This window comes from Lepidothrix coronata, unplaced genomic scaffold, assembly GCF_001604755.1.
Source record: "Lepidothrix coronata isolate B3197 unplaced genomic scaffold, Lepidothrix_coronata-1.0 Scaffold46, whole genome shotgun sequence".
Lineage (NCBI taxonomy): Eukaryota > Metazoa > Chordata > Aves > Passeriformes > Pipridae > Lepidothrix > Lepidothrix coronata.
The window spans coordinates 2,717,538-2,740,699 of record NW_016690226.1 but is presented as its reverse complement, the minus strand read 5'-3'; the positions used below and the strand labels follow the sequence as shown (position 1 = coordinate 2,740,699).

General features: G+C 45.9%; 2 protein-coding genes across 2 annotated transcripts in view; both read left to right on the top strand.

Annotated features, from left to right (window-relative positions):
- Nucleotides 1–1,334: 1,334 nt before the first annotated feature.
- LRRC58 (leucine rich repeat containing 58) lies at nucleotides 1,335–18,443 on the top strand. Its single transcript, XM_017814597.1, has 4 exons — nucleotides 1,335–1,837; nucleotides 11,038–11,166; nucleotides 12,455–12,732; nucleotides 14,143–18,443. Exons 1-4 carry the CDS (start codon nucleotides 1,335–1,337, stop codon nucleotides 14,349–14,351), a joined length of 1,119 nt encoding a protein of 372 aa, XP_017670086.1. The 3' UTR covers nucleotides 14,352–18,443.
- Nucleotides 18,444–18,574: 131 nt separating this feature from the next.
- GPR156 (G protein-coupled receptor 156) overlaps nucleotides 18,575–23,162 on the top strand; it is a 38,345-nt gene continuing 33,757 nt past the window's right edge. Inside the window, exon 1 of the mRNA XM_017814774.1 lies at nucleotides 18,575–20,957. The gene's annotated coding sequence lies outside the window, so the exon portion shown is untranslated. The remainder of the gene's footprint in view (nucleotides 20,958–23,162) is intronic.

Genomic DNA, 23,162 nt, shown 5'->3' with positions numbered 1-23,162 from the left:
GCTGCCAAGATGAATGTGCCCATCTGGCTGTGGTGGATGGGACACTACTTTCAGTTGTGGTACTCAAGGCAGATCCAGAGGACACATCAGAGAATGCTTTTGAATGTCAAAGGATAGCAAATAACCAGAAGATGCTTCCTTGATATTACACAGACTTCCTCCCTGTATGGGTTTTAAGAAGATACTGGAGTAACAGCTATCAGGAATAGACCTTCTGTTTCTGATATGACCTTATGAACACGGGGCTGAAAGGCTAATGTCTCCTTTGCCGAACTGAATGATGAAACAGCCTTTAATGGTGGTCTATAACAGGAGGATAATGTCTTACCCTCCATCTCCACCATAACTGTAATGCCATTACTGTAAGCACTTCTGTGCAAATGTTGGTCCAACAGAAGAGAAAGATGCCTTACTTTTTTTCCCTTGGTGTGCTCCTTCCAAAACTGTTTAAAAAAAAAACAACCCACAAACATTGCCTCACCATGTTACTTTTCACATCAAATGGCCTCTAGCATGTACCAGCTGCTGCGCTTGCAGTCTTTTCTGTGGCACTCCTTGCCCATTCACTGCTCAACTGTGAAGTGGGACTGCCTCATTACTTTAATTTCTCCTGCCAGAATTTCCCAGGATTTTAAGAAGGAAGGGTTTGGATTGGAAGGGACCTTAAAGATCACCAGTTCCAACCTCCCCTTGCATGGGCAGGATAAAAGCAAATCAACCTTTGGACAAGACACCGGCTGGCCAGGGATGCTGGGCCAGCCACAGGGGAGAGCCCTCGGGGCACACGGGGCCAGGCAGTACCTCTCCTTCGGGCTCTGAGGGGTGAACGAAAGGGGCAGGGGGAAAGTTAGGGGGTTTATTTTTCAGGTAGAGGGGCTCGGAGCTCTGGTGTTCTGGCTCCTGCGAGCCTGGTGTAAAACACTTTGCAGGGAGCAGGCGGCAGTTCCAGTCCCGCCGCGGGCACCCAGCGGTTCTCCCTCAGCCGGCAGGCCCGGCCCGCCGCGCGCGGGCTGTGGCGGTGCCCGGAGGCGAGCAGCGGTGCCGGGGCCCTGCCGCACTCACCGCCCTGCGCTCGTTCCGGGGCCGCCGAAGGGATCCCGCTCCCTCTGCCGCCCACCCACGGGCGCCCCGCAACCTGCATAGCAGCGCTCGCTCCCCTCCGCCAGCTGGGGCAGCTGTCGTCTCGGCGGGCGGCGCGCCCGGGATCGAGCATGACGCCGTAGGGCCGCGCGGGGCCGACGGGGCTATCCAGGTTCCGGGGCGGTCTGGGGCGGGGCGAGGCGAGGCTCGGAAGCCCCCGGGTGACGCCGGGACTGTCGGTCAGTGCGGGCGGGATGGCGGCGGCGGCGGACGGGGACAGCCCGGAGTTGGAGCTCCCGCGGCGCGGCCCGGCCGAGCCCGAGCTGGAGTCGGAGCCGGAGCCGGAGCTGGCGCTGGCGGCCGAACTGTCGGCGCGGCGCAGCGCGGAGGCGCGGCAGCTGGTGCTTTCGCCGCGGCGGCTGTCGGGCCCGCTGCCCGCCGGGCTGTCGCAGTGGTTCCCGGCGCTGGAGGTGCTGGACGTGAGCGGGACGGGGCTGGCAGAGATGGGCGCGGAGCTGCTGTCCCTGCCGTGCCTGCACACGTTGCTGGCCAAGAACAACCGGCTGGGCGGGCCCGGGTCGCTGCCCAAGGGGCTGGGGCAGGCGCCGCTCGCCCGCTCCCTGCGCGTCCTCAACCTGAGCGGGAACCGCTTCGCCGAGGTGCCGCCCGCGCTGCTGCGGCTCCACGGGCTGCGCAGCCTCAGCCTCGGCGGCAACCGGCTCCACAGCATCCCGCCCGACATCCAGGAGCTGCGCAGGTGAGGGACGGGCCCCCGCGGGAACAGGGACGGCCCCGGCAAACCCGGCCGGATTTTCCGGCCGCGCAGTGGGGCAGCGCTCCCCGTGCCACGCACCCCCTCGGGGATCAGCCCTGCCCGGCCCCAGGTGTCTCAAAGCACTGCTGCCGCGAGCGTGTCTGTTCCCCTTCGGCAGGTCGACTTGCCAGAACTCCAACACGTTCTTTACCTCATCAGTGTCTATAAGTATCTGAAGGGAGGTGCCAAGATGACAGAGCCAGGCTCTTCTCGGTGGTGCCAGGCATTGGGACAAGAGGCAACAGGCAGAAACTGATGCACAGGAAGTTCCTCCTGAACATAAGTTCAGCCATTACTGTGCAGGTGATCGAGCACTGGAACAGATTGCCCAGAAAGGTTTTGGAGTCTCCTTCACTAGAGATATTTGAGAACCCTCTGGATGCAATCCTGTGCCATGTGCTCTAGGATGACCCTGCTTGAGCAGGGTGGTTGGACTAGATGACCCACTGTGGTTCTTTCCAACCTGACTGATCCTGTTTTTTCTTTGTATTCTTCAGGTGATGATGGGCCTTCAGCACTTGCAAACTGGGCAACTCTTTCAGGCCTGCCCGGTCCCTGGGCTGCCCTGGTGAAGGGGAGGTTCTCCCAGTGACAGCATGGTTGGTGTGAGTGTTGGCATGTAGAAGGCTCTGTGGCTTTGCTCTGATGCAGATCTCTAGGTGACAGAGAGATGGACCTCCTGAGCTCATGCAGCTCACAGCTGCACGATGGGCTGCCCAGGAGAATAAAGATGTGTTTGTGGCTCATGCAAACAATAGGGCCCTTCTACTGATACAGCTGCAGTCTCATGGGGGGGGGGGCTTGCCGTCATGGGTGGGGTTTTGTTCTCTCAACCCATTGACTTTTGTAGATCTGCCAGACCCAAAGGGTGGAGCCCTCGGCTGTGCTCAGCTGCAGTGGTACATCTGGCTCAGGGGCTGTATCCAGCCACCATAGCCTGGTGATATAAAAACCTGTCACAGTTAGGAACTCTGGTGGGATGGGAACAGGCCATAGGTGACATTGGGTATTGGCTGCCTGCATTGACCTGGGCTGGGTACTTCTGAAGCCTGCTGTCCTTCTGGGCAAGAGTCTGTGCTGTGACTTAACTGTTACACACAGGCACCTCAGTAAATTCTGCTGGATTCTCAAGACTCAGACTGGCCTCTGTGTGGCCCTTTGCTGAGACTTTGGATCTGAACTTTGTTTGCTCCCGCTCTTTGCCAAGGGACTTGTCAGAGGCAGCCTCTCTTATGCAAATTCCAGCAACCTTGACCCTAATAGCTGGATTCACTCTCAAGGCTCGGCAGAGCTGCATCCAGTGGAAGCATAGGATGTTCTTTGTGGAGTGATGTCTCCCATGGGCCTAAGTGAGAGGTAGCAGAACTGCTTCAGTTCTGTTGGGAAATGGTTTTGCCTGCTGCAATATAATACAGTTGGGTATGCAGCTTTTGTCCAGGTGGCATAGCATGCTTGTTGAGGATCTGGAACAATTCTGGGCTAAACTCTCTGGGTTGAGTAATGCTATGAGGCATTTTGAGGCTACGAGAGAATGCCCATATCCTTCTTGGCAGAGTTGGGATGTACCTTGGGTCGGGGCTGTCACAAGGAGGTGGAAGCTCAGCTTTTTCTCTGTCCAAGAGCAGTTGCTTCAGGGATAAAGAAGGAAATGATGCGCCAGCTTCATGGGAGAGGAGGCCAATGGAGGAGGACAGTTGTGTGAGGGAGGTGATGCACATTGTCTCCATAGCATGTCTGGTAGTATCCAGGATGTGTTTGGGATCCGACTGTTGCACCCACTTCTGAGGCAGAGGCTCCCTGTTGCTGTTTACTTGGTGTCAGTCTGTGGTTGTGGTTTTTCTCTCTCCCTTTTCTTTCCCCCCCCCAAGAAAGCAAACCTCAGCCCTGCTTTTCCTTATGTTGCTGTCCCCAGGAAGGTACCAGGGTGTGTAGCACTGCACATGGTGCCCCAGTGGGCTCAGAGCTGTGCTTCCACTGTCAGACTGCTGCTGCATGGTTACTCTGCTTTGTTCCTCTGACCTGCCCTGAGACCGGGCTCCTGTTTGTCCTGTCCTGAAGCTTTTCTTGGGCTGGTCGTGCTCAAACCCCCAGAATGACAGTTCTGAGAGGGCAAATTCGGACAAGGCTATTAAACTGTCCATTTATCGTTACAAAGTGATGTGTCAGGTGGAAAAGTCAGACTAGACCCAGCTTGTGTCTGCTGCCCACGTCACCACTGCTAACTCATTGAACTTCTGCTAACATGTCAACACAATATAATTGAACTTTAGTTCAAGATAGCAAATCCGTGCCCCACCAGGATTGTCAGCTTCTTTACCACTATGCCATCAGTGACTTCTGTATCTGGGACTGCTGAAGTAACAAAAGGGAGCCGCACTGTTTGCCAGTGCTGGGAGAAAACAGTACTTTATAATCTAATGTTCTCTAGAGGGAATCCTGAATCTGTTCATTGGGAGCCAGATAACTAATGACCTTACACCCTTACCAAAAACATACTTAATATGTTCTGGAGAAGAATTGCTGCCAGATCCTGTTCCTGCCGTCTGATAAGAGAGGTGTCCTCAGTGTGAGTGTGCATGGTGTCAAAGTGGGTAAAACGCAGAGCCAGCTGTTATGGCAGGGCAACGTGGAGACCTCTGTTAGTTTCTGAACTCTGGAACTTGGAGGTGGGAACTGGTGTTGTGGCTTCTGTTAAACTCACAGCTCAAGCTGCAAATGTCCATCTTGCTGTTGCTGGCAAGCCAAGACTTTGAGCCTTTTTCCATGTGCAACATCCCATAAAAAGAAATTTTTCATATATCTTGTGGTCTCTGAGACCACAGAGGAATGCAGGCAGCACTTTGACCGGACACATTCCTCCTGCTATTACTCAGAGTTCCTCAGGCCAGTAGTTCTCCTCCTGTGACCCTGGCAGCTCCCCATTTGCTCCAGTCACTGATTATAGAGCAGACTGGAGTTGCAGAGATCTAGAAATACTTCTGAATGTTTCCAGGGAATGTCTGACCTGTGATGAGATTTTTTAAAAAAAATATTTTTGATAACTAAACCTCATGTCTTTGCACTCCATGGTTTACTCTTGCAGTTTTTGAAGGGGTAGCACATCAGTTCTAGTGAAGACAAGACATGTAGCAGGTAAGGACTCTGTGTATGTGGTATGAAAGAATACAAAACTGATGGGTCTGATCAGCCAAAGGAGAATGAACATGCTGGTGGACTACACATGCAAAAGCCCTGGAATGGGAGTTATGTGCCATGTGTTCCTATTCATAGGGAGATAGTAAATCCACCACTTTACAGCAAGCTGGGGTTGGGTCAGGCATTCTGTGCAAAAACCTTTCCCTCGTATGTTCCTGGTGGTTTGGCAAGTTAATGAACTTGGTGATAAGAACCAAACCAATCCTGCTGCTGTCATGTCTTACTCCCTCCAGCTTCAGCTGTCTGCCCCATTCTTGCCCGCACAAATGTTTTGTGTGCAGTGCAAGATCCTGCATGGAAAGTGAGTGCTGTGTTCCTGACTCTCAGTTGCCTCCTAGGCTGTTGTAGTGTGACCACCTATATGCTTGAAGCTTCCTTCATGTGGCTTCCATAAGTGTATGGTCATGACTGCTCTGGTGATGGCAGCAGGATGATGCTGATCATAGCATGCTGGCACCAGGGATGAATAGCCTTTGTATCGTGTTTTCCATTAGGAAAATGCAATGCTCTTTCATCCTAATTCCACTGAAAGCATCTAGGGTGACTGGCAACAGCCTCATGTGATAAATGTAGGTGCTGCCCCTGCTGAGAGTTTTTTTTAATCATGTTGAAGCCATGCCTGTCAGTACAGTGCAAGACCTGAGCATTGGCTGTTGCTGTGAATTTAGAGTGGCGAATGCACCAGACGTGTGAGAGCAGCCCTCTTTGCATTGCTTTCCTGTTTCCTGCCAGATAAAATATGAGCTTAGTAGGTGTTATCTTTCCTTTAGTTCTCCCTCCTGACCTTCCTGTGTTTTCAGTGGGAGATGCTATGGTCAGTCACTCTCTCTCAGATTCAATTCACAGCCTTCAGCAGCTCTTCAGCCGTGATCTGCATCGAGATCCACTGCTGTATCCTTCTGCATATCCTTCCTATGCTGATCCAGCTGGGGATGCACTGTGGGGTAATGTGTATTATAGCTGGTGAGCTAGAAACATGGACATCTACTTGTGCCCATTCTGGACAAAATTTGTGTGGCAAGTCTGGTAAAAGACAGCTCAGTGCAATTCACCGTGCAATTTTGGCTTTTGGCTGAAGGGTGCAAGGAGTGTGCACACTTAGGGAAATATCCTGCAAGTGTCCTGTAAAGTGAACAGTTCTCAAGAGCTTAGTGAAATGCAGTGGATACTTTGAATCTCCTGATGTGAATTTCAAGTTCAGTTGCACTCTTATAGTAAGACTCTCATGTGCAGTAGAGCACCAGAGGCAGGCACAAAGAGCTTGGAGAAGAGCCGTGTTATGTTCCTTTCCTTCTTGTATTCCTCTAATAAAGCCTGGTTGTGTGAGGGCTGGGATCAAAGACCTCAAAGGCCTAACTGGATTTATCCAAGTTTTGTGTAAAGGCTTAGATGCAGTGAAAACCAGAGCATTTGCTTTCATTTGTGGGTAGTATTAAGCATGTTAGACAAGCATACGCTTAAAGAACAGCTGTTACAGTGTGGGAAAAAGGGCAAGTGGAGCTTTGATAAAGATGCAGCATTAGGAAATCTGCTTGCTGCCTCCCTTCTTCTTCCCCTCTTCAAACGTTTTGCAAATAGTTTTCAGACGACCGTTTGATCTTAAATTTGCGTGTCAGCAAAGGCTATGCAGTTCTCTCAGGAATTAGCAAATCGTAGAACAGGGTTAACAGGAGTGTATTGTGGGCTGCTTTGAAATTCCTCCCTTACATGAGCCTCAAAACTGCCCTGGAAATTTCTTGCTAAAAAGTTTATCTTAAAAAGACCTGGAGCTATTTCAGGCACCATTGTTGGTTGGTTATTTTTTTTCAGTTTTGTTTTTTTTTTTTTTTTAGATTACCTCCTTAGATGCATCTCTTTGATGTCAGCTGTTAGATGTTATTCAAAGAAGCATCTGTGAGCAAAGAGGGTGGATTGAAAATTTGAGTATCTCCTATGGTAGAAGACATTCTCCCCTTGCAACGTGACTATGGGAGTGCTGTGGTAGTTGATAAGGCATCAAAAATACCTCTAGTGCTCAGAGTGGGCTCTTCTTGTTTACTGAGTGTTTTGGGGCTTTTTGATTTGATTTGTGGTGTATGATGACCTAAAAGCATCAAGGACATACTCAAGCAAGAGACTACTGTCTCTTGACATGTTAAACTTCGCTGTCATTACCTGAATTGATTCATAGTTGTTTGAGCATTTCTCCACTCCTTTCCTAGTATGTAAAAGGATTTTCATTGCCACACTACAGCCCGGTGGTGTGAAATACCTTGTTAGAAAGGAGCAACACATGATGGGCTCGGCGGGTTGGCTGCTGCTTGGCAGCAATTAGTACTGGCTGTGCTGAGCAGGGGGCTGCTGGGTATGAGGCTGAAAGGGACTTTGGCCTTTCATTAGTGTATTTGTAAACATTGCTAAAAGGCAGGAGAGAAAGTGTCAACCCTCATTAGTTACTCTGTCAGATGGTTGTTGGGGTTTTTTTCGGTTTTTGTTGAGGTTGATTTTGTTAGTGTTTGTACCCTCTTGAAACTCATTCGGCCAGAGCCTTTGTGTCAGGTTGGAAGTACATCATTTATTCTAGCTTCAAAAATAGGAACTGAGCTTATGTTCGTTTAAGACTTGTTGCTCTCTGGCATTTTGAAGTTTCGGGACTGACTTTTTGAAAGTGCAGAAAAAATTCCAGCTCTCCCTCTGTGTACACAGCAGTGCACAAGACCTTAGCTGATCAATCAAAGTGACTGTGCAGATTAATGATTGTCAGAAGAACCAGTTCTTAGTGTGAAAGGTTAGTTAGGTAAGTATTCACTAAGCTCAGTTCTGTCTCTGCTGTGGTCCTGCAAAAACAGTGGTAAATGCTGTGGATTGCCTTGCTGCAGGCTCTTGTCTGAGGAGGGCAGAGCTCAGCAGTGCTTTTGCTTGTCTTACCAAGCAGCAAACTGCCCTGCCCCAAGTAGGACAGTTGGAGAGCCAGCATCACCTTGGCCTCTAGATACAGGCTTAGTATGATGTGAAAATCAGGTCAGAAGTAGCTGAGCTGGGAACAACCCTTGGCCACAGTGGTGTGGTCAGTGCTCTTTATAAAAGGGTCGTTTCTCTTGAAAATCCTTTCCTATGTCATGATTAGCTTTGCTCAGACGATTCTTGGCACTTAACGTGACACAGAAGTGGCTGTTGTTAATTTCTTCACCTTGCTTAGCCAAGACTAGGCTATATCCTTCTTTCTAGCAAATAGTATTTTGAGGGACTGGAGTTCTGGATTTGGTTTGCCTACTGAGCAGTGTTTCAGTGGAAGCTATAATACCTTTCATATGTTTTAAATAAGTTTCTTTATAGTTTCAAAACCTTCTCCATCTGTTTTTTAATAAATTATCATCTAATTAATATCTTAAGTTGATGTGGAAATTCTGAATTTACTGCACCAGACTGGGCCCAGTGAGTTGTTAGTCTGCTGACCTCAAAAAGGTGATTCAGAACATAGGTAAAAAGAAAGTGATTTTTAAGAAGCACTTTGTTGCCACTGAAGGAGTTGTCTTATTTATGGATTTTTAGTTAGACACGGTTTGTATTCTGATGTTGGGGCTTTATATTCTATCTGGTATGACAGTATTCTCATTACACATGTTTACAAAGAATGGATTTGAAGCTGTAAGTAGTTTGTAGGCAGTGTTTTTGCACACCAAGTTTGTACAGTAAGCTGCTCTTAAAACTTACACATTTTATGCCTTGAACAAAACATTTATTCTATATAATTTGCACCCCTCTTCTCCTTCCCTGGTAGTAAGTGTTTTTATGCCATGTGGCTTTACAGGCATTGGTGTCCTGAAACACAGAGGATGAAGAGTTAATTATTCACTTTTTGTAGAAAGTGTAAACTTGTACACATCCAAACCTTGTTTAAATATTGAAATCCACATTACTAGAATTCCCTTGTCCAACAGATTTTGGTGTGGGCTCCAGCAGTGGTATGGAGTTAAAATATGCCTAAGAATTGTATGGTCAGGAGTTAAGTTCCTAATAAGAGTCAAGCAGCCTAAATCCACCTTGGGAAACATAGAGGTTGAAGGAGGAATTTTGGTTAAAACTCAGGGCTTTGTTAGGGGATAAAAAGTTAATTAAAAATAATCTCTCCTTGACACGGTCTCTGCACAGCAGCCTTCCTCGTACACCCACTCCACCTACAGGTTGTCAGTGTAGAAGAGAGGCTACTTTTGAGCAGTGGGGATTGGTGGTGGTTTTTCCCTCTGTACTTTCTTGCATGTTCAGAGTAACCTCCAAATGTGTCTCTCAGCTGAAGCAAGTGTAGTTACTTCCTTTCATATTATCAAATTCAGTTTAAGGCTTAGCTTTGTACCCACTTCATCAAATTTAAGTTATTTACCTTGCCTTTGACATACTCCACAAAGGTAAGCGAATCCAGGGGAGGTTAAGCTCTGTGAGCATCTCCTAGTGTGTTGCAAAGTGTGTGTTGCAGAAGTCTATTCTTCTCTGCTGTTGGGCAGATGGACCTTGGTGCTGCATTAGTGGCCTCTGTAGCCCAGGCAGATGCTGTTATTGGATCTTTGGGGTTCAAGTTTCCTGCAAGAACTGTGCAAAATAGACTCTTTGTACTGTTCTGCTCCATTCCAGGGGAAGCCTCAGGGAGGAGCTTCTCTGGCGCTCCACATATGCTCTGGCACACAGTTGCAGGGTTCAGACCTTCTCTGGGTTGACCACCATCTCCCTTGGATGCTTTGTTCATGTGTTATGTGCCAGTTGTATCCATTTCTATCCAGTTGTTAAGGTGAGATGACGGTGTCTCCTATTCCAAGGAGGTTGTGACCTGTTTTTAAAGAAAGGCTGATGGAGCCTGGATGACTTCACTTTCCCTGACCTGTGAGGAATGCTTGGTGGATCAGAGAAGGCTAATGTATGTTGTAGTTAGGTAGTTAACCTGAGTGTGTACTGGAGATACTGAACCAGGACTGTGAGATCCACTTTTTTCAAGCATGAGAAAAAGTCATGTCTGGACTGTGATTAGCAAGAAGTACCCAAACTGAACCTGCCTTTGCTCCTCTTCCAGTCAAGATCTGAGAACAGGGAAGGAAAGCTATTTGAATCCTTGAAATGGAGACTTGAAACTATTATGTTGAAGAGAAGTGCTTGCCAGTTTTTCTTCTTAGATTTACTTCTTCCACAGCAAATACTGGCTACTCCACCTGGCAGAAGGGAACTAGTGCCTAGCAGAAGGGAACTAGTTTCCCATGCCAGGACATCTAATGATTCTTTTTTTTCATTTAGGCCCGAACTACAGTTAAGTCCAGCTAATGGTTTTGGTAGCTTTGGGCTTCATGACTTCAGTATACTGAAACCAATCTATCTGAGAAATTGCATACATGTACTTGTGTGACTCAGGTGCACTCTGTGCTGTGGCAGCTGTAGTGTCCTTCATCTGCAAACTGTATCAAAGGGGGACTGGCTGCCTCTGATTAATGCTGAAAGGTTCCAGTTAGTCACTGAGGAGTCAAATGATACCATAAAGAGCGACTAGTGCTTGTTCAGGGCTGGGATTTTCAGGGAGAGACACTGCTCTCTTGCTTCATCCTGCTGAAACTGAGAGCTCCCACTGGCTGCAGCAGGATCTGTGTCGGTGCTGCAGACCTTGGGTGTGCAGGCTGGTCTTCCTTGGAAGTAGGAGTAGGACCTTTGCACATGGCATTGGTGTAGGAATACCCAGTTGTCTGGTGCCTACCTGCAGATGTAATGGTGACTGCAGGAGTCTGGAGGTAAATCTCAACATTATCTATTGTGAAACTGCAGCTCTGTTGTAATTTTGATGTGCAACTCAGCCTTTTTTTTCTTTCTCTCAGCAAATTATCTCATCTGTAAGTTTTATTTATGAAATGCAGGAGATGTGAAGACTTGGGTGTTAAAGAAAACTTGAAATTATTTTAATTAAATAATGGACTTTTTTCTCTTCTCTTTTTCAGTTTAGAGTTTCTATACCTTGGAGGGAATTTTATTACTTCAATTCCACCTGAATTAGCAAAACTGCCTTGTCTGAAGTATCTAGTTCTGTGTGACAACAAGATCCAGAGCATTCCACCTCAGCTGGCACAGTGAGTATTTACTGTCATCAGCTACCAGCTGTAATTAACCCTTTGAACTTTTTCTTCTGCGTGTGTGGATAAAAGCACCTGGGAGGACCTATTTGTCCTTTAGTTTGTTAATGTGACTAGCCTTGAACAAGATCTTTGGCATGGTGCAGTGCAGGCAGACCATGAATGTATGATATGGAAAACTCAGTCAAAGGGTTGTGGAAAAAAACTGTCACCAAGGTTACACTTCATGGTGAATTAATGAATTTGTACAGTGGGCCCTAAGAAGTACCCGGGCAACTCAGAAAAGAGAAACTGCTACTGTAAGAAGTAAGAATGCTACTGTTTTCTTAGTGATGAATGCTTGATATGTTTTTTGTGTGCTTTTGTCTTGTACCATCCCGTGTGTTCCTTACTCTAGGATCTCAGAATCTTTTAGTGTTTGTTAAATCCTACAGCACAGTTCTAGGGGCTAAGTTCCTCCTTTATCTGTTTGTAATGGGGAAAAGAGGACACTGCAGCTCTGTATGGGTAGCCTGAGATGGAAAGTGAAGGTGAGAGGTGTAGCTGTAACCCCAAAAGCAATTGAATGGCAACATGGAATTTTCTGAGTTGGAATTTGATGGTGTAGTGGGATTATTCTTGATGGAAAATGTCCATTTGTCTTATAACTTGGACTGGTTTGGGAGCATCCCTGGATGCCGTGCTGAAGTATTGCTCTGTGCTTCCTGAGAGGGAAAAGCCTCCTCCAAAAGCCAAAAAATTGCTTGTCGCCTGTGCCGATGCTAACCCGGCCTGACCCTGCTTAGCTTTTGGGATCTGGTGCTATCACAGCACAAGGTGGTGCAGCCACAAGCAGTGAAAACATGGTGTTTTCCAGGGCTGGCTGCCTACCAGCAATCATCTTTAATGCATGAGGGAAAGCAGGTGACTTATTCAGAGTATTGCATGGAACTGCTCTTGATGCATGTGCTGGGTACAAGGAAGTGTTGTATCCCCTGAAAGTGCTCAGTTTATACACTTTTGTTCTGCGCTACCTTTTTTGGGGGGGTTTGAGAACACCGAGAGGGACAGCAGCATATTTAAGACTGTTTCTTTAACAGGTATTCTGGAGCTGAGCCAAGTTTTCTAGTGCATTGTGACTGCTGGATTAGCAGCAGCTCTTATAGCATGAATTTATGTTATAAAGGGGAGAAAAGCCAAAGAAAAAGAAATAGGTGGGAGAGGGGAGAGTAATCAGGTTTGCATAGTGCAGTTGTGGAACAATTTTGCTTGCACATCTTGACTGGGTTTCCATCTCCACCCTTAGGCTGCATTCCCTGCGTTCCCTTAGCCTTCACAATAACCTGCTGACTTACCTTCCCCGAGAGATCCTTAACCTGGTTCACCTAGAAGAGCTGAGCTTGCGCGGGAACCCGCTGGTGGTTCGGTTTGTCCGTGACCTGACCTACAACCCCCCGAGCCTTCAGGAACTTGCTGGACGCACAATCAAAACTCGCAATGTTCCCTATGCTCCCAGCGATCTCCCGGAGACTCTTGTCCGGTATCTGAGCTTGGCCAGCAACTGTCCCAATCCTAAATGCGGGGGTAAGTTCACCTTTACAGCTCTGCTTCCTGCTTTTACCGGATAGATTTCCTTTCCCTCTGACTTGCCATGACTTTAGTAGCTCTGTCAGGTTCGATGTGTTGTTACATCCACATTCTGGCTCCAGGTTTCCTGCAAACTTGTCTTTGAGCAGCCTTGTTCACTTAGGAACAGTGTTCAAAGTTGTTGTGCTGGTTTACTGTATTTGCATGGGAATGTAAGACAGCACTTCTGTCAGAGTCTCTGTAGCTCATCCCAGCATTCCGCTGTGGTTTTATGGTCTGAAGTTTCCGATCCTTCTGCCCTAAAATAATTCAAAGTAATGGACAGGAGAACTTTTGCCAGCATCGTTTCTGGATTGAAAAAAGGAGAGTGACTCTAGTGCTTAGCAATCTTCAGGAGCAACTTGTTTAGCTCTAGCTTGGGACTACTAGCATGTAGTTCTTGGAAGGAAAGGACTTCATAAAAAAGCTTGGAATGCTTGGGCTTAATTTGGCTCAATGCTTAATCTTTATCCAGAGTAAATGATCTGTGCATTTAGCCTTTAGAAGATTAAGAAAAAAAAAATGATTAATTAGTATCTACCCTGCAGTTATAATGCAGGCTGTTATCTTATCTCCTTACAGGACAGTATCAAAGCATGCTCCATAAGCAAAGACAGAAGGGCTGAAACTTGTGTTGGGAGGGAAAGAAAAGTTTCTTTTTTTAGAGTTTTTCACAGCTTGGATAACAGTAGATTGATTTTGTGCTTTTTCACTTTGCCCTATGAACTTGCACAGTACTGCAGCATTGCTCTAGCGCTGCAGGAGAAAAGCTTGCTCCTGACTAGCTAGGACTTAAAACCCTGCTGGAAACTTCTGAAAATGTCAGCGTCTAAAATCACTTGCTTTGACAGGAAGAGAACATAATTGTGTGTTACAGCAAGACTGTTGCCATGGAAAGTAGCATCCAAGCTCAGCATGGTGACTTCACTCAAGCAGAAGAAAAGTAGAGCTGTGAAGGTCTGTTTGTGAACGCATTTTTACTAGCTGGTAGAAGAGGTTTTACAAGTTTGAAAATAGAGTGCCTGAATTCATTTGGCATTTAGGAAGTTTACAAATTCCCAGCCTGAGTTTTCTCCCTAATGGTTAGAAGGAATTGCCACATTATTTGGAAGCAACTGCCCTGTGTCTTTATATGAAGAGTGTGCTGTTCTGAATCACCTACCAAATACAGTTTTACAGAAATTTTACATTTCCAGAGGTATCCTGGTCCCTTCTCTTCCTTTAGTACCCCTTGTGCTCCTGTGTCCAGCACGGTGTCAATTAAATCCTAATTTGAGGTGTATGCACCAGCCACAACAGCCTTGCAGAGTTCACAGGTCTCTTGACATGGGATCTCACGTGTGTTTCCTGTTCCCTCTGCCCCTACAGGTGTCTACTTTGACAGCTGCGTCAGACAAATCAAGTTCGTTGACTTCTGTGGGAAGTATCGCCTCCCGCTGATGCACTACCTGTGCTCCCCAGAGTGCTCCTCTCCCTACAGCTCTGCCTCCCAGAGCTCTACTTCCCAGAGCGAGTCTGACTCTGAGGATGAGGCCAGCGTCGCTGCGCACAGGATGCAAAAAGTCCTTCTGGGATAACAGGGAGCGAGAGGGGAAGACAGGAAGGAAAACAGATTCGAAAAGCAATAATGGAACAGTGAAGCATGAGCCACTGGCCTGAAGGGCTCATGAGAAATTGTCCTCAAGTCCATGCAAGGGGCAGAACATCTTAGCAAGCCTAGACTTGCTTGGTGCAGTGCTACTTAGGAGATCTAACTCGGTAGCGTACTGCCTGTAGGTTGCCTGGGGTTGTTAGGAATGTCTCTTGACTGGGAGACACCCTCCCTCAGACGGGCAGGGGAGGGGGATTTGTTCTCACTGGCGGATTCAGAAGGTTTTTAACACATGAAACTTCACTGGACTTTGGTCATCCTGCATAGCAAAGGAGACTGTCCAGATCTTTTAACACTGTGGTAAATCAGAAACAGGCTAATGATGCCATGTGAGTATGTATGGATCCCAGTGTTTTATATAGCAGTTTCGTTCTTTTCTGTCTCCTTTGATTTCAGTTACAGATTTTACACCCATCCACTGAAAATGAAAGTTGAAATGTTTTGTTCAGGACTATTTCAAGCCCTGGTTACTCTTCCTTTGCCAAGAGGTGTAGCATCTCTGTGCTGTTATAGATGTTATAGCCATCATGGAACTGAGCCACCCTTTTTCTCCCTTGTTATAGTAAGCTGCTCTTACTGTCTCATTCTAACTGTACTTGTTATTTTTCTTCCCCCTGCCTCTTCCCATTACACCTAGAGTGTTGCTGTCTTTATGATGCCTTCAGGAAACAGAGAAGTTGTTCTGCTGAGACTTTTAGTATTACTTCAGACTTGTGGCCATAAGTGCCTGTACAAGGGACCAGATGTGGCGCTCTGTGTCGCACTTTTGAGTCTCAGCTTACCTGGAGCAGATCTGCTTTTATATCTGTGAATTGCAGGAAAGGTCTTGATTGACGGTCTTTGTTTATAAACAGCCACATTTCCCCTGCTGCAGTTAGCTCTGCTGTGCTTGGTAGAGTTACTTTCCATCTTTTAGGTCATATGACTAAGCAGCTTAATGGGACTACCAGGGGAAGTGCTGTGGAGAATGTCTTTTTTTCCTGATTCAGAACACGAGAGGAAAAGCCAGTAGGGAGGCAAAGGCACGTTGTCTGAGCATCTTGCACGAGGTGGTTTTGAAACGTCTTCCTTATTTATTTGTTTGCATTTGCTCTTGTTTAATAGCTGTGGCAGTCTGTTGGATGGTTCAAATAACACATTCAGTTATCTTAACTATGTTTAAAGGAAAGCTGCAGAAAACAGCTCACAATTTTGATGCATCAAGAAATTCCTTATAAAATTAATATTATTAATTGAGAGGTATCTATAAATCTACTTTATGAGGCTGTTGTTTCTTTTGCTCAGTGAGAGCTGCCCCTTTATTAATATTTCATGGTAAACAGTCCTTTTGATGCAGTTTATGATAGAGCAAATTCAACTGTGCCTTTGAATGCATGAACAGAGCAAAACCATCATGTTAAGAAGCTGAAATGAACAAGAAAAACTTCTCTTAACCCACTTTGGCCCTACAGGGGAAATTAAAAACCTGTGGTCCCCTCCTATATTCAGGAAACACATGTACCTATTTGAACATCTTATGGCAGCTCTGTGTTAATGGCCCTATTTAATTATCTTTGACACTTTATATATTAAAGCACTTTGATAATTCTATTCTTTACAACTAGCTTTAGTGATTTTTTTTTTAATTAGACTACATTTTTTCCTTTCATGTGACCTGAAGAACAAGGTCTGGGAAACTTTTTATGTTCCAGTCTGTCTCCGTGTGCTGCATGAATTTCTTGCCTTGCATTTCCTTGACAGCACTCCGTATTTCCCCAGTTTCCTTTGTAAAGAACTGGAATTTGAAAGAAATGATCTAGCTGTCCACTGTTAATTATTGCAACTTGGTCCCCACATGCACATATGATTCCCCACCTGCACAAATCTGCAGGGAACTAATTGCATGTGCCTATGCCTTTCCAAATAATTTTTAAAGGTATATTTTTAAGACACAATAAGGCATATGTACCAAGCAACTGGATGTCACTTTGGCAAATTCTGTGAGGTTTGTATGGGAAGAAAAACCTACAGATTTTGAGAGAAGCCAGCTGCATGCTGTTTGTTAAACTGCAGTCACAGAGTGTCCTGTTTTGTTCATCTCCTCTTTCAGATGCTTCTTCCTGTCCCACATGAACGTAGTCACACCAGTGCTGAAGGACAGTAAGCTGATTCCAGAGCCACAGTTTTAAATTGCCTGCTGGTATAACAGTAGTGAGTGATCTAGAGCTTGACTCTCCTGCCAGTGAAAATGAGCCACACAAGTTGAGATCTCAAGATCTTTTGAGCTCAGGGCCATGAGGTACCACCTCCCTTCTCTTTAGCAGCATCTGCCTTGAAGTCATGCATTTTTTCATTTCACAAATTTAGATTTCATCACAGCTCCTATTTGCACAGTAGCACCTCTGTGTGTGGTGAATTAAGACCAGTGGTGGCTGATTCTAATGTAGCTCAATCCTTAACTGCATTTTCTTTCCTAACTGAACAGGCATCCCCTTTCTGCCCAAATTTTGTATGGTTTATTAGGTTAATTTTTTTTTTTTCACAGCTTCTTCATTGTAGCCAGGTCAAAGACAGCTTATGCAGTTGATATCTCTATGCATTTTTAGACTCAATAAAATACCTTGTCTCTTAAAAATTTATATATATTCCTGAACACAGCTACCAAGTTTTCTTTTTGCTGCTGGGCTTTAAAGTGCAATTCAAGTAAGTCAGAATTTAAAACAATCAAGGACTTAGAGGAAAAACAAATTATTGGTTAGTTGGTTGGTTAGGTTTGGGCTTTTTTCCCTTAGAGGTATATTTGAGAGGATTAGGGATGCAAGTGTGTGCTGTGGTGCCTAACACACTGAGCCCCTGTGAGTCAAGTTTGTCAGCAATTGTTAGCCCCAAAAGACTCAAAAATGTATTGGCAATATCATAGGTATGCACAACTTGAAAATATGCAGATGGATGGTAGGGGCTAGTTCCTACTGTTCCCTTCTCTGGGGCCCTGAGAAGCAGGCAGTGGTTTTGCCAGCACTGTAGCTCTTTCTGTCGGTTTTCAGCAGATTGCAGTTCCTACAGCTGCATCTCCAAGTGAAGTCCTCAGACAGTGTTTTGGTATCAGTCCACTTGTTGCTACAGCAGCCCAGCATGTCCAGCTTTCAAAGCTGTTCTTAAGCTGAGACACAAGTGTGTGAAGCAAAGTTGCTCATTCCTCCTTCCCCTTGGGGCCCAGGGCCCTGCCTGCATTCATCCTCTGCCCTGCCATCCTCTGCCAAGAGGAGCTGCTGGTGCCTTTCTGAATGCAGGTACTTGATGTGAACAGTGGGGTCATGTTAAAAAGAAGCAAAATATCAATTTGACTGGAAGCAACTTAGACAGTTGCCAATTCTTTTATGTGTCTCTTTCTTTAATAAGAGGTGAGACCTCAGGAAGTCAGTAATGAATATTTAAACATACTCTGAAGTGGCCAGATGTAGTTTTTCATGGGCTTCTGTCCTGGTCACTTTAAGTCTTTGAAATCTTGTGTTGAATTATAATGGGAGTGGGGGGGAGGGAGGAGAGAACCAGCTCCTTTTTGTTCCTTACTCTTGTTGGCAATAATGAATGGAAGGAATTTAATCCAATGAAAGTAATGAAACTTAATCCTTGCAATGCATCTTTGTTGCCCAGTTCAAAGAACTATTTTAATGCATCTTATTCACACCATGCCCTCCTTCCCCAACTGAAGACACTTCAAATAGACTGCTTCAGAATGCACACTAATACAGCAGTAACTCTGTCTTGGAAACCTTTCTATTGATTATTTTCACTTGCCTGCCTGACTAGAGAATTGATCATTTACTGACCTGAGGGTAGAACACTAAGAATAGAAAGGGTTCTCATCCAGCCCTCTTGTTGAATTTTTATCATGAGCATTTGTTTTAGGAAGTCTTAAAGTGCCTTATGATTTTAAAATTATATTTTGCCTGAAACATATGAATGTAGAATATCTCTAACAGTATTTCATTATAAACTGTAAAACAAATTGCAAACACTAAACCAAAAATGTTACTTCTACTGTTGTCTGTCCATTATTTGCCGACATGTCAGTTCTGGTGTTGCTGCAGGCAGAACCCCTGTGGGACTGTATTCATTAAAATGGGGCTGTACATGGTTGGGGAGCAGATGAGATTTGACCTGTGCTGTGTAAAACCAAGAGTAGGTGAGACTTCCAAAGGGACTGCTAAAACTCTTGGCTTCTGGGACCCACTTGTGAAACACCAGTGTGTGTTACAGAACCAGACCCTGCTTTACTTCTGGTGTAGTGTTGCAGAAATTTGCTCTGCAGTTTAAAGGTAGAAGGAACTCATAAGCAAGATAAATACACAAACAAGAGAAGGTGGTGTCATGGTAGACTTGTCCAGCAATATGAAACAACAGTTCTAAACTTCTTGAATTGTTTCTCTCTTAATATGCTAACCCTTGAAACCTGTAAATGACTTTTTGAATGTTAATTTTCTGATCATGTTAACTGGGTAATGTGCTTCCGTTTCCTGAGTAATGCCATGTTTCCTCCTACATCCTGAAGAGTTTTGTGATCTATTGCCAAAATGTTTTGGATCCTGCTGTGCAATTACCAGTTGTCATTGCAGAAATGTAGTGTATTGGAAAATGGGACAGTGGGAAACAAGAATTACTTGATATTAACTTCAGCAGGAACTATTTCAGAGATGGTTCAACTTCATATGTAATGAAGAACTTCTCAAATTATGCAGCAGCTCCATTTCAAATAACATAAAATACCAAGGAATGCAGTGACCTTGCAGCAATAGCTAGGCTGAGAACATTCTTGCTTCTTTTTTTAACTAATTTAAGGATACCCTTTTCTATGCCTTCTTAATACCTACCTTATATTGGGAAACAAAATCCTGGAAGTGCTAATTCCTGACATGAATTGGCCCTCTTCTAATCTCAAGGAGCAAATCTTGTCTCTCAGACCACCTTCTCTGCTTTTAGCACTAATGCAACAAAAAGAGTGCAGATGAAACATGAGTTATGTAGATACCTGAAGCAGATGCTCAGAATGTCAAATTGACATTTTAAGCTCATGGAGTTGCACAGATCTAAAGGGGAGCATAATGTTGCACTGAAAGTACATCATCATAAAGAAGATCTATATGTTTCCTACTCAGATGGACTGCCTTGGGGGATCAAGAGCTGAATGTACACACCTTTCTCTCTGCTTTAAGGTTGTGATTTGTAGATGCCAGCCTTTAAAAAAAAGTTTTTGGGAGAAAGCCCTAGTGCTGTATTAAAGAAGGCCAGGGCCATCTGCACCCTTGGTCATGGTGTGGATATGGCTTGCCATGTCCGAGTGACTTTTCCCCTTCCAATAGCCCCTGCTCTATGGTGACTTAATGTAAGAGGATGAGAGCTTGTGGTTTTGTACTGCAGCTTGCTGCAGGCTCTCCTCTCCCCAGTCAGCAAAGTGGAGAGTTTTCCAAGGAGGTTTATCAGCAAACAAGTCTTTTTTAGGAATGAGGAGAAGGTAGTCCACAGCAGAGCCCAAGTCCGGCTTCCAGTTGTGGCGAGATGAGGGTGCAGCTCATCTGGTGTCAGCTCAAGGGCTGATCACCCAAGGAAGACCTAGGACTCCCTTCTCTTAGTCCTGGCCTGGGACTTACTGGTGGTAGCTCAAAGCTTCCTCCCAGATTGGTAAAGGATTAATGTATTTTCAGAGTCCAAGTGCACTGTCCAAGTGCTCTGTCTGTAACCCCTTTCTTGACTCCATGGAAAACTAGGACCTGAGGTCAGTACTGATTAGGAATTTGTACATTTATCCTTAATATTACACTTTGACCAGAGTGTCAAGGCCCCACAAGGCTGGCTGCCATTTACACATCTCTGAAGATCATTGTGTTGGCAAATAAATGATTTCATCAAGCTGTGTCACTCCACATGTAAGGCAACGTGACAGACCAGCGTGTTACAGGGTCCTTGCCTGTGACACCAACAATGATGAGGTAAGTTGGGAGGGCAAACAAACCCTTCATCTGGGTGATAGTTTGGGTGGGGGCAGGGGGTCACAGACTTAGCCCAGCAGGTTGGCATGTTACCCTTTACACCTGCAAGGACACAAATATTTACTGCTGGTGAAAGGATCAGTATGAAAGGCACTGGATTGTTGTATTTGGGGGTTGTCCCTGACAGAGTAAATTTCAGCCTTACAGCTTTGAAAACGGATAGGAAAGGAAAATGCCATTGTGGAAAAGTGTGTTTCAGTAATTCCTGGTGTTCCTGGCATCCATAGTAAAAGGTACTTTGTAACAAACATGCGTAGTATTGATCAAACATTGTCCTTTGTGCCAGACAACGTTATGCGATTGCCGTCCAAAGCCTTGCTTTGCCAAAGCTGATAAATGTTTATTAACTCGGTAGGGCAGCCCCATTGTTCCTCGGAACAGCCATGTGATGGGTGTAGATGGCTTAATGGGCTCTGCTTGTGAGCAGGATGGCACTGAAAAAGTCTTCACCCAACTGGCATATCATGGGAATGGGAGGAGTGCGGATGGAGATCTGGATTCTAGAAGTAAGAGACCTTGTATTTCCCTTAGCAATAGCCCTCTGCTTCAAACACACTGGGGAGGTTTTGGAAGGTGGGATAAGTCTGTCCTTTGGGGGACATCCTTTGCAGCAGGTAAACAGGTCACTGCCAGTCTCCTACCTCCTTGGCAGAGGATCCCCCTGGGCCTCTCGGGGCAGTGCCTTGTTTCCCCGTGTATCCCCCTGCTCTATGTTGAAGGAGCCTGAACTCAACCCCCTGCTCATAAAACCTCCCTGCAGTCACTTAAGGGCTGGTGAAAGCACTGGCTGACCCCGGGGCTTTGTTTCTGTTATGAGTAGCAATGCTGAAAGGGACTTGCTGGAAGACTTTAAAACATCCTTTGCATTTATATAACCAAACACCCTTTATAATCTAAATCAGACCTGAGTGGTTTGCAGCAGTGGTTTTTATCTTCAAATAAACACTGCGGTGTGTTTTCCAAAGTTGGGTTCCCTAGTTACTCTCTTCAGGTATTTGGAGTTAAATGGCATCTTTTTGTTTGTTTTTCTTTCTTTAAAGCAGTCCTGAGTCTTCTGCTGAGAGATATAATCATAAAAGGCCTTGCAGAAAACCCCAGAAACTGGGCTCGTCAAAACACGTTTTGAAATGGTCCAGGAATGTCTGAAACTCTGGTCTTTCACAACTTGCAACCCCATCTGGCTGCCTTGCACTTTGAAAACCTGTTCAGAGATGACCCTTTGCCATGGTTTGTAGGGAAAGCCCACACTGTGGTGCCTGGCTAGGGCTTTTCCCTAGACCCAGGCACAGCCCTCCAAGAATCCTGCCTAGAAACACTTCATAGTGCTTTTAGGAAAGCAAATTATTTTTGGTGTGCATGTGGAGGGGAGAAGTATGGCCTTGGGAGGCAAAATCTTTCCTTGACTGAATGTTGACAGCTGGCATATACCACACTTGTCATGGCAACAGGTATTTTCATCCCTGTGCTCAGAAGTCCCTACAATTGTGGGCCACGAGGAAGAAAACTGCCGTGGAGCATACATCCAGGAGCATCATGTTTGCTTCTCCACCTCTTGAGAGAGGGCTGTGGGCATCTTACATTTAAACTCTACATGATTTAGGTATCTGCTCTGGTTTATTGCTATAAATATGGCCTGCATTAATAGTGGCTGGCAAAGCCTTGATGGGGTGTATTCCTGCTCCTGTGTTCCCCACTTCAAGCAGGGCATTGTGGCTAGTGAATTCCCCACAGGAAAGAGGGCAAAGGCAGGGCGTCTCCCAGGACCAGTGTGCTCCCGCGGCAAGGAGGAGCCTGAGCTTGTGCTTGTTTACCTGCACCAGCTGCACATAAATGCCATTTGCACAGGAGGGGATTAGCAGGGTTTATCTTCCACCAACACCCTGGAAAAGTGCATGTGCAAGGGGAGGGGGTGTTACTGTAATTACTGCTGATGGTGTGGGTGGCCATCCCAAGAACAAGCTCTCCTAAGAGCTGGCCAGGCTGCTAGTGAGGATGTTAACAGCACCCATCCCTACGTGGTCCAGGCAAGGCACAGTCCTGGCTGAGCGGTGCACACAAAAGCAAGAGAGGCTCATGTGAGGTTGCCTTCTAGGCTTAGGAAATGGCAGGTGCCTTTGCCGCTATGCAGCTGAGCTTTTGCATCCAAAAGGTCATCACTCGTGGAGAAAGAGGTTCGCCAGTGGCTGCCTCCTTCTGCTCTAGGCTGTCACAGGAATTCTGCTCCCAGTGTCATGGATCTGCCGCTCCAAGGTGACTGCCTTTGAGAAGTGTGTTGAAAATGGGTGGCAAAAGTGTCGCTTCTGCGTTACACTACCCCTTCCCTAAGTTTTAGGGGGTTCACATCATGAAAGAACATCAACCCCAGGATAATGCCTGAAACCCAATACTAGCTTCTGAACCATGAGTGTCCTGAGAGGGAACACCTTCCAACACCTTCCAACATCATTTGTGGTCTCCTAGCAAAAATGCAAGGGGTGATCTGGGTCATTCATCATGGGGTCTGAGGGTGGCTTCTGTAACAGGTGAGTGAGAAGGAAACATCCTCTTTAATGGAATTTTCTGAACTCCACTCTTTCTTCAGACAAGCCTGTAGCTTTTCAACAAATTTATGGAATATGCCTTCTATACCATTCCATACTTCACAAGTGTCTAATGAGGGTAAGTCTCACCTGATATTTTTTAAACCATCATACTGTTGTCCCCAGATTTTT